The sequence below is a fragment of the Monodon monoceros genome, unplaced genomic scaffold (genome assembly GCF_005190385.1).
Source record: "Monodon monoceros isolate NGI ecotype Baffin Bay Population unplaced genomic scaffold, NGI_Narwhal_1 Super_Scaffold_15, whole genome shotgun sequence".
NCBI classification, from domain to species: Eukaryota; Metazoa; Chordata; class Mammalia; order Artiodactyla; family Monodontidae; genus Monodon; species Monodon monoceros.
In genome coordinates, this window is record NW_021703771.1 from 87,206,526 (window position 1) to 87,218,368 (window position 11,843).

Genomic DNA, 11,843 nt, shown 5'->3' on the forward strand with positions numbered 1-11,843 from the left:
CAACTGTGCATTTAGCCCCAGGACGGGGCTGTGGTGGTCACTGGGGAAGACGTTCCCCACCACCCCCATGCCTTCTTTCTACCTCGAGGCCCTCAGAACCAGCTTTGAATAATTCAGGATAAAACTTCATGAACTGAACATGCTGCTCTCCGCAGGCAGCTTCCCTGAAAATCCTACCTTCCTGAAAAGTTGAGGGAAATTCCCTTTGAAAAATAAACACCATAAAAGGGTTTCTTTTCCACAGCATTTTTATGCTCAATTCAGGAGTGTTGGGAAGAGTGTGGAGTGTACTCACGTGAAATGCATTTTCCCACCTCGGGTGAAAGAGTGTCCACATGATGGGGAAGGATTAGGGTTTGCTGAGCACCTACTACATTCCTGAGGGCAGGGAGGCTAAAAGGGAAAGATTGATTTGCAAAGACAAAGGCATAATCGGCTGTTTATTCATGTTGAGGGTTTGACCTGGATTCATAGTCCAACCCACTTTCCACAGCACAGTCCTGCAACCATTTCTTAAAGGGAACGCTTTTGGGGGGAAACTGTTCAACAGGCTGGGGTACACCGAGCGCCCAGCCCAAGTGGAACAGGATGGAGGGAAGCAAGCACGGGGCTCACGGCACAGGCAGCTGGGAGGCCAGCGCCCCGACGAATCTGCAGTCCCAGAGTTCTGGGTGAAGGTCTCCACTGGGGCCAAGGTGGGGTGACGTGCCCAGAGTCACAGCCTAACCTGTGGGGCGGTGCACCAGGGACGGGCCCATCATCTCCTCTGAGGGGACTCCTTTTGAAGGGCAGCTTCGGGGAGAAAGCAAAGTGTCCAGATGACACAGACCTGCACGTCTAACACCGTGCGAGGCTGGATCTGTCCTCAGCCACGAAAGGTCCATTTGTGTCTGTGGCTCCCTGGCTCCCGGGCCCGGACAGGCCCTGCTGTCGCCCAGCGACCTCACACCATGGTCATGACCTTCAGAGCGGCCGGCTGGAACCTGCGGATCCTCTTCTTCAGGGCCTTGGAGGCCTTGACGCGGCACAGCCTGGGCACCGGCGGCAGAGGGGGCCTGGAACTGGCCGGGGCCCGCTGGCTGGAGCTTCCCCTGCCCTGGCCGCTGCCCTCCGAGGTGCTGCCACTGGACTCCCCGTCCCCGAATCGGTTGGCCGTGTGGTCGCTGGCCTCGTCCCCGCTGCTCTCCGCGACGGTGGAGCGGAAGAGGGACACGCACTCGGCCGAGCGCTCCGAGCTGTCCGACCCGCTCCTGGCTCGGGCATCCTGGCGGGGCAGCCTGGGCCTGGGTCTGGCGCACACGGGCCGCGGGCCACCCCCTCTCCGGGCCGCTGGCCTATGGGGCCCCAGGCTGGGGTCCGGGCGGGCCCGGGCTGAGATCTCTACGGAGGACTGCCACCTGCGCTGCTTCCTCCGGGCCTCCCCCCTGGTTGCCACCAGTGGGGCTGCTTCCAAGGGGAACAAGGCCTGAGCTGACACCTGGTGACCCTCTGTTCGGGCCACCAGCAGGGGGACGAAGACAGACACGGGGTAGAGGCCGGACTCAGAGCAGGACCGGCCGGGCGCCGCCCTGGCCAGGGTGGGCCTCCTGAGACCACCTCCCGACTCAGGGGGCGGCCGGGGGCCCCCGATGGCGCCCCACTGAAGCTGCAGCCCCCCAAGCCTCAGCGCCTTGTCGCTGGCCCCCCTCTTGATCTTCACAGGCTTGGCCTTGGGGGGCCCCACAGGGAGAGCTCCTGTGGCAGCAAAGTGCGGGCGGACACAGTGTCCAGGGGCCCGAGGGGGGCCCTCCGCACCCGCCCCGCCGCCCGGCGACCTGCCTCTGCCCGTCCAGCCGTGGAGAGCTGGCTGCTGACCCCGCAAGCAGGGAGCAGGGGCCTGGCCACAGCCCAGCCATGGGGAGCCTGGACGGGCCTCCCGGTGCACGCAGCCGCGCGAGGGTCTGGGGCCCTCCTCTGGACGGCTGCTGGGGTGCAGGGTGCGTACAAGGGGCACAGGCCCCGGCTGCTCGAGGCTGTCCCCACGGGCAGCCCCGCTCTGGGCCTCCCCTCCCACCTCCGCTCTCCCCCGGGCGCACACCGGCTTCTCCAGGCCACCTTCACTGTCCGCCCCCCGGACACCGAGCCCCCGCGGGGATAGGGACGCCTCCCGTCCTGGGGGTCCACGCTCAACCACACTGCCCCTCGCAGGGGGCCCTCGGCCCTGCAGTCGCAGCAGCCTCTCTATGTAGGCGCTGGCTGGACCAGCCTCGAGGACCAGTCCAGTCCGAATGGAGCTCGGACCTGTGGCGCCAGGGAGGGGCTGACTGGGGGGCGAGTGGCCATCGCTCGGCGCTGTCTCCTTGGTCAGAGTAAAGAGGGGGCTCTGCAAAGCCACGGCGTGCAGGGGGCTGGGGTACGGGTACACCTCCCTGCCCCCCTTGGACACCAGGTCACACTGGTACTTGGGGTCCATGCCACGGCAGAGGAAGGAAGTGGCCTTGGGGTGTGCCCTGGCTTTCTGGAGCCCCACTTCAGCCGGCAGGACTCTTTCAAGGTCACCTGGGAAGGAGAAAAAGAACAAAACATAAACAAGGGAAGAAGCAAGCACAACCCTGGGGCACGAGGCCCTCCCCCGGGCAGGACGAGGCCCCGGCCTTGCACGTTCCACGCCTGGACACGCTGCTGTCTGCTGTGCACGTCCCAGCACCCGGCTCCCATCACGTTCCTTCCAGCCACAGCCGGGAAGGCGAGTCCTAGACCCTAGCGTTCAGTCCCTGCCCTTGTTCACCGAAGGTGCGTAGGACGCCGAGGGAGATGGGGCGCCGGCGACCACACGGCCATCGGGACAAGGTCTCAGAACAGACCTTCCCTGAGGCACTCACAGATGTGCAAGAAAGAAAACCCATGGATCCTAACGGCCCAGGTCTAGCGGAAGGAATACGATGCATCTTTTCCTTTTGGGACACTCTGAAGAAAAAGAAAGGCTCTTCCCTGGCCAGTGGGGGGAACCGCATGTGAAGTAACTCTCTCAACGCCCACTTGCAGCGCTGCTCCCACCCGAGTCCCCGGCAGTGGCCACGAGGGCCGTGGAAGGGTGTGAACGGATGTTCATTTTAAATAAGACAAGAAGCCTTTTATTGCAACAGCCCTGCTACAAGGAACACAGGTGGGCGTTTGATGCCTACCTCCATCCAAAACCCAAAAAAAGCCCACAGAAAATATGGGACTCGGGAACCGCCCCCTTCCTTGTATGGGGCTCGGGGACCGCCCCCCCGTGTATGGGGCTCGGGGACCGCCCCCCTCCTTGTATGGGGCTCGGGGACTATCCCCCTCCTTGTATGGGGCTTGGCGCCGACCCCGCTCCCGCCTCCCCTTACCTGTGGACACTGGGCGGGGCCGGGACTCGCCTTGCAGCAGCTGGCTGGCGCCCCCCTCACTGGCCTGGGGCTCCCACGCAGTCAGGGGGACCCCACACACCGTGGCCTCATCTGCTGAGCGGGGCCGGCAGTGCCCCGCGCCGGGCCTGGCCTTCGGGGTGGCAGGCAGCACGGCGCCCAGAGAGGAGGACACGCAGTCGCTGCACACAGACGTGCAGGAGGTGGACAGGGAGCAGGACCCGCCGTCGCTCAGCTCGTAGAAGCCTGCACAGGGGCGCAGAGGCTGTCAGTGTGGTCTGGGGGTCCCGTGCTGAGGGGCTGGGGGTCTCAGGGAAGCGGGCCCGGGGGCGGGGAGGGGCCCGGGCCGGGGAGGTGCCCGGGGCCAGAATGCCGAGGACGCCTCCCCACCAGTGTCTCCTGTTGCCCACCACCTGCTCATCCCTCTCCTGGGCGAGTGGCTCACGTCCCCCCGTGTGACCTCCGGCTTCCAGCCCCGGAAGAGGGAGCCTGGCATCCTCCCCCGCCCCTCCTCGTGCCCGCCAAGCTCATCTGAGGCAGCCACCAGAGAAGGGGCAGCGTTTGGGGAGGTCCCCCGGCCCGGCCCTGCTACATGATTGACAACCCAGACTGTCACAGGATTTTGCAAACTGAAAAAAAGAGAAAGACACGGCAGAGAGCACTGTACTTGGGAAGACGCTGGTCTCCTGGGTTTGCCGTCTGAGCTGCTGTCTGAGCCTGGAATCTGGAGAGAAAGCCCATGTGCCCAGGACCATGAAGGTCAGAACGACCCTAACCATCGCTACGTGACCTTGAAAGGAGGGCGCACAGGGCCGCAGGAGAGGAAACTGTACTGATTTTAGACTGTAGACTTCAAAAAATACTTTTGCTGTCACATAAAAGTTATTATTTACAATCTCCATGCTGGTTCAACATAAACAGAATCTGTCTCAGCCAGAGACAGGTGAGAAGGTCATGGGGTTTTTCCATCAAAAGCAATATTTTTCCAATTAAACAACGAGTATGTACGCACCCACTCTCTCCCTCTCTCTCCCCGTTTTCCCAAGCGCATTTAACTAAAAGTATTTCATCTTCAGTATTCTCCAATAACATGCTCTTTCAGGCTCGCATACAGCTCCTGACCCTCCGGTGGCCTGAGCACAGAGGCGGGTTCACCATGTCAGCCCTGCCGGGCAGTGCCGCACCCTGGGGTGAGGGACAGATGGTCCAGGGCCCGAGTGGGCGCCATACCCGAGCTGGGCCTGCTGTCGCTGTCCGGGACCTCACTGGAGGTTCTGCGCACGTCCAGCTGTAGCTCGCTGATCTGCTGGTCCAGTTGGTCCAAGTGGGTTTTCAGGCCGACGTCCTGAAGTCTTAAACGGTTCTCAGAAGGAAAACAGGGAGACATAAAACTGCTCTGTGTACAGAAATGGAAACTGGAGGCTCCACGTGAAGCTACATCACACATACAACTTAACTCTGCAAACCCACAGGCCAGCTCCCACCTGACAGCTCCCCCTTCCTCAGGCCGAACACTGTCTCTAGGACCCCTCCCGCCTCTAGCATGTCTTCCCAAGTGCAGACTTTTCTTTGCCAGGAATTTTCAATTAGACATTTCTTTATAAGAATATGGAGTAATACAGCTTATGAGAGTGGAATGAGGACCAAAAACAGCCAAGGACACCCCCTCTGGCAGGAGCCACCGATAATATTTTCAATGTCTTTTTCTACGTAAGAATCTACTTTCCCAGGCTCACGCCTCGTGGACCTTGCGTTTGGTGCCTGTATCACCACATTCCTTCACCGCAGCCCGTCCACGGCACCTGGGGAGGGCTGAGCTTTCGGCTCTTCAGGGGGACAGGAAAGTCCCCAGGAGAGAAAAAGGCCCTGCCTCTGCAGCGTCTTAGCTCCCATATCACAGGTGGCATTTTGACCGGTTACGGTTCTGTAGGGCTTTCAGGGAAGAGGGAGGGATGCTGCAGGAGGAGAGAGCCCAGCGCCTGGGATCAGCGCAGCCTGAACACCTGCCCCGGGAGGCAGGGTCTTTCTGGTCTTAGGGTCCACATCTCAACTCTGTTCTCCGAGGCTCTAGCTTCTCCAGGCCTCAGCTTCCCTGGCTGTAAAACGGGTTACTGTGAGTGTCAACCACACATAACTGTGTGTGTATATCATGTAATATACATATAGCACATGCATGTGGTTAACGCTCACAATATACATTCACACACACACACACACACACACACACACACACACGTGAATCATATGTCTGTAAAACAACACTGTTTCATAAATGCTGACTTCCCGCCTTCAGTGATAAAACTTCACCTTGTTTTCAAGGTCCACTACCTAAATTTCTTGTTTTGATTAGCAATTAAGTTTAAGGCAAATAATTAATGAATGCGATTATGCCAGTCACCCTGTTTGAGAAAATGATCAATTGTGTTTCAAATTCTTATATAGGAAATGAGGAATTACTTCAGTAGCTTCAATAATCTGAGAAGTCAGTCCAAGGGGGAAGCAGGTGGCGGTAATTTGATTCTTATGGGAGAACTACGTTGGCGCAGACTGTTCCCATACCACCAGGGGTAGGGGCCGAGGGCCCAGCACCTGGTGAGTGGCAGACCACCACACCCAAATCCACTTTCCTCTGGACCCAGTGCAAGGGTCGCAGAACAACCTCCAAGTCTTGTAGCAAGAGAGTCTCCCAGCCTCAGGTAATAGTATCTATAAACATAACACTGCAAAAAACCAGAATTTAATCAAAACATACACACCCAGGACCACCCAGAGTAGCCTCAACATCCTGGCATGTTTTCACAAAGGGAAACGCTCCCCAGGTGGACGGCACTACCTGACAGCCGGAGCGGCGGGGGCAGCAAAGGTGGGCTCCCGGCCCATCACTACCCAAGTAAAAAACACTTAGACAAACGAAGGGAATTTTTACTGCAAATGACTTTTCTTCTAATGTCGTAAAATGAGACCATGGTACTGGCCGAGTTCAGTTCCTCTGTTTGACCACACTTCGACGTTTAAAAACATGGATTTTGACCCCTTCTCTTCCAAATCACGATGTCCTCTTTCTTCTGAAGGGGGACCTCTCTGGATTCCATAGTTGGCTTCTCTCCTCCCTCTCCAATCCCCCTCCCCCCGAAAAACTGACCCTGGCGCGTCTGTGCTGGAATAATTGCTCTGTGATTAATGTTTGCCCAGCCCGGCCTGCAGCTGGTGGCTCCTGATTAGGGTTGAGGGGCACAGCCACGCAGGCCCCCAGGTGCCCTCCGATGATTGCTGCGTCCCCAGGACCCCGCTGCATGGCGACAGGGCTTTGTCACCCAGGATTGGCACTGTCCTCCGTAACCCTTCCCCCGTCCCTCGCTGGGGGTTTTTATGTCTCTGCTTTTCATTAACTCCTCGGTCTCTAACTCTGTGCTAAGTCAAAGGTTCCTTATGGCACCAGGACTGAGCATAACCCACTGCGGAGCCAGGCACACAGCATCGACTTCCATGTATTTCTGCAGGGAAAATGTGTTACAGAGACGTCACATGGGTTCCCTCCAGAGCAGCGAGCCAGTCTGTGTGGCCACCAGCCCTCCCTACTCACCGCAGGCCTCCAGGCTCAGGGGCAGGGCAGCACATCCCGTCTGAATCCCCTGAACCTGGGCGAGGGGCAGGGGGTCCGGTGTAAGGGAGAGCACAGCCCGGTTCCCAGGAGCTGGGAGCCCCGGGGCATCTGTGCAGACCCCAGGGCTCCCTGCCACACCCGTTAACTCAGACTCCAGGGCACTCCTGGGAATCTGCATTTTGACAAGCTTCCCTGGGACCAATTTTTTATGACCACAAAAGTTTGAGAAATTCTACCCAGGGAATGCCATTCAAAACAAATATCTGGCTTAGCCCTTTCTTCGAGATGCGGACTTTACATGCCATGAAAGACTGATGCGATTTCCACCTGCTTTGCCCTTTTGCTCGCCATCTACAATTCGGCTTTCCAGCCTTCTCAACCTTTACGGCAGATTGAGAGGACAAAAATGAAAAACGTCCCAAAGTTCAGGATACAGAGACGGCATCTAAAACACCTCTGTTCTTTCCTTGAAAGCTGAGAACACGCACAGGAAACATTTTCCGCATGAGTTCCACGGCACTGCAAGTGCCCTGTGGGTGGGTAAATGTTACTCCCTAGCTTGAAAAGAGGTCCTTCAAAGGGCCAGGGTCACAGATTAGCCTGGGGCATAACGAGCACTAGTGCCGCAGAAGGAAGCCTTGCCCAGCCCCGTGGATGCCCCCCCCCCCCCCCCCCGCTCTGTGACCCTGAGCGAGTTCGTTCCCCTGAGAGGTCACGGAGCAAGCATGGTCGGTCCAAGGAAAACACCAGACGTCGTGATTACAGCTGCAGAGTCAGACCCTCATTTCCTGCAGTGCTTAATGCCGGCACCTGCCAGGGAGGAGGAGGTGCTGCCACTCAGGGTCAGGGCAAGTCGTGACCAGCAAAACAACCACCAGGAGATTCTCCAGCACCAGTTTCCCTGCAGGTCCCCAGAGCCTTTCCTCACATCCCACCTGGGGTGACCGCTGGCGCCTCCTGGTGGGAGATGGAGCTTCCAGGCTCCTCTGGGGTATCCAAATCTTTCCAAGTCAGTGTTGCTGGGAACGTAACGCTTATAAAAATGGGAATGGCAGCCTCTTCTCGGGGAATGACAATCTCCCTGGAAGGCACAGACAGGTGAGCACAGGACCGGCCAAACAGTAAGGGCTGCTTTGGTCAGAGGTCATGGGGGTTACATTAGCTTAGAAATATAGAACGTGGAGATAGTAAATACTGAAATCATCTCCCGCTTTGTTACAGCAGTAAAACTTGCTCATTTATTTATTCAACAAATACTAAGTACCTACTGCGCGCTTCCTGTTGTGACTGTAGACGCAGCAATTAAAAAGGTGTAGCTCGTTCGTGATGACTTCTCCTAATTGCAGTTTAAATCCCCCCCAAAATGCTCAAGCTCATTCTCACTTGGGAATGTCTGTGGGACAAAACTTTTATCTGGGTCAGATAAAAGTTCTTCCTGTCTCCACACCTGAATGGTGACCCATGAGCCGGTTAACCCCAGGGTGTGGGTAGGAGGGGCCCCGATTAGCCGCCGGGAGTTACTGAAGTGTGAACCTGGGGCTGGAGATGAAGGCCTTTTGATTGTACCTTGCATCATAGAACTAGGATCACTCCTAATTTTTTCTCTGTAAGAAAAATGTGAACGTGTTAATCGCTGGGCTGGTGTCACACACATTCAATTATTCTTCTCTTTTGATCACATAATCTGTGCCAAGAACAAAGTTTCAAGACAAAGGGTGCGTGTTCCTTCTGGTCCCCACATTAAAAAATAAATAAATAAAACAAAAAAAAACCTGTTTGATCTTCTCTCCCAAAAGGCTACCCATAATTAGAGGCTGAGTACTCGCAAGTCTGATTTGTATATTACTTAAGCCAAGTTAATCATCAACTGGGTTCTAGCTCCCCCGACAGAACAATTCACAGCGGCATCGCAAAGCTCCTTCCTGCCACACGCATGTCATGCATCTTTGCAGGCTCTGTGTGCCTCTCCGAGCTCCAGTTGAAGGTAGGATGTGTCTGGGTGCACGCACGCACGCACGCACACACACACCCACACACACACAGGTAAGCTAAACCTGCAGCTATGACTGGATAAGATGGGGGGTGAGAAGCCTATGAAAGTTCCACTCGGTAACTAGCTCCTTCCTTTGCATAGCAGCCGCGGAATCACAGGAGGAGAGGCTGCACAGTTAGGGCCCCCCCTTGCCATGTGGGAAGATCGCAGGAGTCCTGGGACACATCTTAAGACGCTGAGCTTCCTGATTCTCTAATCCAGAAGCAGCTAACAAATCATTGACACGACTGCGCTAAGCTGATAGCAAAGCAGCAGCTTCATCCAGGTTACTTTGTAAAGACAGCAACCTTTAAACGGGGCAGATTTAATTTCTCATTTAAAAGACATTCCCCTTAGAGTACTACAGTCAACTCTACCAAATAGACATCTTTCTATACAGCCTTCTAATTTTTCCTTTAAAAAACACTGCAACCCTGCAAAAACTCTTGAGTTTTTTCCAATACATGAGATGAAACCATACATTGGATAAATAACCGAGGCAATCACCTGAGGAGTGTCTTCAGTGGTACAAAAGGGACCCGCGTTTGGAGGAGCCCAGGGGGGAGAAGGCCGGTGGGAAAGCAGGCCCAGAAGGCCCAGTGGGGTTCCACCGCCTCTGCGTTCAGAGGACACACCTCTTTTCATAGGTCAGGTTACATTTTAAAGTCGGAGAGGCCCTCATCGGATCCATGCTCTCCCCAACATTTCTTTACAGTGACACGACCCCAGGGCTCAACCTGAGCACATCACTGGGGACAATTCGGGGGACACTTGGCACGCTGGCACTGCTGTCCCCAGACCCACGCCAGCAGGGAGAGGCTGGCACCGGGCGCAGGACACCAGGATCCCAAGTAGCCCCTAGCAGGGGAAACCGATTCAATGCGTTCTTATCAGCAAAACTCCAACCAACAGGAATACATCCTAAAGTCGGTCTGCGCCGGGAAGTAGGCAGAGCCGGGCGCAGCCCCGATGCGCGGCTCGGCGCGGGCGGCCCGGCCGGGCTGCTTTCAGGGCCCGGATGCCTAGCCTCGCGCCTCGGGCCTCCGCGTCCCTCTCATTCGGGACCGAGCTGCGTCCTTCGAAATCGCCGAGGGTGCCCCCCGATCGGTCGGGCGGCCCGTCCGCCTGTTGCCTGCCGGGTGGACCGGGTCCCCGCGGCCCCGCGCGCCCGGAGCGGCCCCGCGACCCCCGCACGCGCTCCTTACCAGCTGCTCCTGCAGCGCCGCCAGCGCAGCCTCCAGCCGCAGCTCGTGTGCGCGGGGGCCGCGGGGGGCGGCGGGCCCGGGCGGGGGCTGCACGGCCAGGGCGCCCCACACGCGCGCCTGTTGCCTGGCGCGGAGCCCCTGCAGCTCGTGCAGCCCCGCGAGGGCCGCGCGCAGCCTGGCGCCCACCCTGCGGCGGTCCCAGCCTGCGGGCCCCGGCGGGCCGCCCGGCGCCCACATCCCGCGTTCGACCTGCGCGGCTGCCTGGAGCCTCCCCGGCCTCCGAGCGGCGCCGGGCGGTGCGCGCGGCCTCCGCGCCGCCTCTCCCCGCCCCCGGCCCGCGGGTCGCCGAGGCGGGGTGGGACCTATCGGTGGCAGAGGAGGCGGTGTCTGCACACGCCCCGGGGTCACAGCGGCCGCCCCCGGGCCCGCCCCGTCGGCGGAGCCCCACGCCCTTGGGGACCCGGGCCGCGCGCTCCGGGGCGCCCGGAAGGCGCGCGGTGACCCTTGGAGGGGACCCGAGGGAAGGAGGAGCCGGGTGGGCGCGGGTGAAGGGGCGAAAGTGGACCAAACACGGAGAAAGGTCTTGTTCAGGTTAGAAGCAATGTTTTTAAGGTAAATCATTGGATAGCTCCCCATTGTAAGGACTGTGTTACCATTACGAACTCACTAGCACTTTGAAAAAACTCCACTTTTCCTGGAAACCTGAGCTTGTCTTTTTTTTTTTTTTTAATAATAGTAGCTTTACTGAGATATAATTCACATACCATTTGATTCCCCTATTTAACACGTACAATCCAAGGGTCCCTTAGCATTGCCTATTCGCCAAGTTGTGCAACTATCACCACAATCAATTTTATAACATTTTTACCAACCCCCAAAGAAGCTCTGTGCCCCTTAGCGGTCACCCTCCATTTCCCCGCTGCACCTGACACTAAGCTACCTGTTTGGGAGGTTTTATATACATAGAATCACACAATAGGTGGCCTTTTAGGACCGGCTTCCTTTACTGAGCATATTTTCAAGGTTCATCCACGTTGTAGCAAGTATCAGTACTTCACTCCTTTTTATTGCTAAATAATGTTCCGTTGTATGGCAGGACCAGTTTTTATTTATCCATTTATTCCTTAACGGGTTGTTTCCACTTTCTGACTATTATGAATAGTGCTACTGCTATGGCTGTTCATGTACAAGTTTTTGTGTAGAAGTATGTTTTCATTTCTCTTGGGTGTTTACCTAAGAGTGGAATTGCTGGCTCATAGGTAACTTCTGTGTTTAATCTTTTGAGGAACAGCCAGACTGCTTCCCAAAGTGGCTGCACCGTTGTACGTTCCCACCAGCACCGCATGAACGCTCCGAATGCTCCACACCGTCACCAGCATTCGTCTTTTTGGTCTCAGCCATTCCAGTATGTAGGAAGTGGTATCCCATTGTGATTTTGATTTCCATTTCCCTGATGGCAAGTGATGCTGGTATCTTTCCATGCACTTATTGGCTGTTTGTGTGTCTTCTTTAGAGAAATGTCTGTTCAGATCGTTTGCCTATTTATTAAAACTGGGTCGTCTTTTGATTATTGAGATGTAAATATTCTTTATGTATTCTAGATACAATTCCATTATCAGGTATATGAT

At 56.7% G+C, this 11,843-nt stretch overlaps 1 protein-coding gene across 1 annotated transcript; it reads right to left on the reverse strand.

Annotated features, from left to right (window-relative positions):
- Window positions 1–223: 223 nt before the first annotated feature.
- Window positions 224–10,452, reverse strand: DACT2 (dishevelled binding antagonist of beta catenin 2). Its single transcript, XM_029223638.1, has 4 exons — window positions 10,216–10,452; window positions 4,605–4,737; window positions 3,357–3,620; window positions 224–2,538 (listed from the first exon to the last, which is right to left on the reverse strand). The coding sequence occupies exons 1-4, from the start codon at window positions 10,450–10,452 to the stop codon at window positions 944–946; spliced, it is 2,229 nt and encodes a 742-aa protein (XP_029079471.1). The 3' UTR covers window positions 224–943.
- Window positions 10,453–11,843: the final 1,391 nt, after the last annotated feature.

Bases quoted from the DNA above. Each gene is read 5' to 3' on its own strand.
- DACT2 (XM_029223638.1), bottom strand. From the start codon at position 10,452: ATGTGGGCGCCGGGCGGCCCGCCGGGGCCCGCAGGCTGGGACCGCCGC. The intron at 4,738-10,215 runs GTAAGGAGCGCG...TTTCCTTCTGAG, and splicing joins CGGCGCTGCAGGAGCAGCTG to AACCGTTTAAGACTTCAGGA. The intron at 2,539-3,356 runs GTAAGGGGAGGC...TCTCCTTCCCAG, and splicing joins GCCCCGCCCAGTGTCCACAG to GTGACCTTGAAAGAGTCCTG.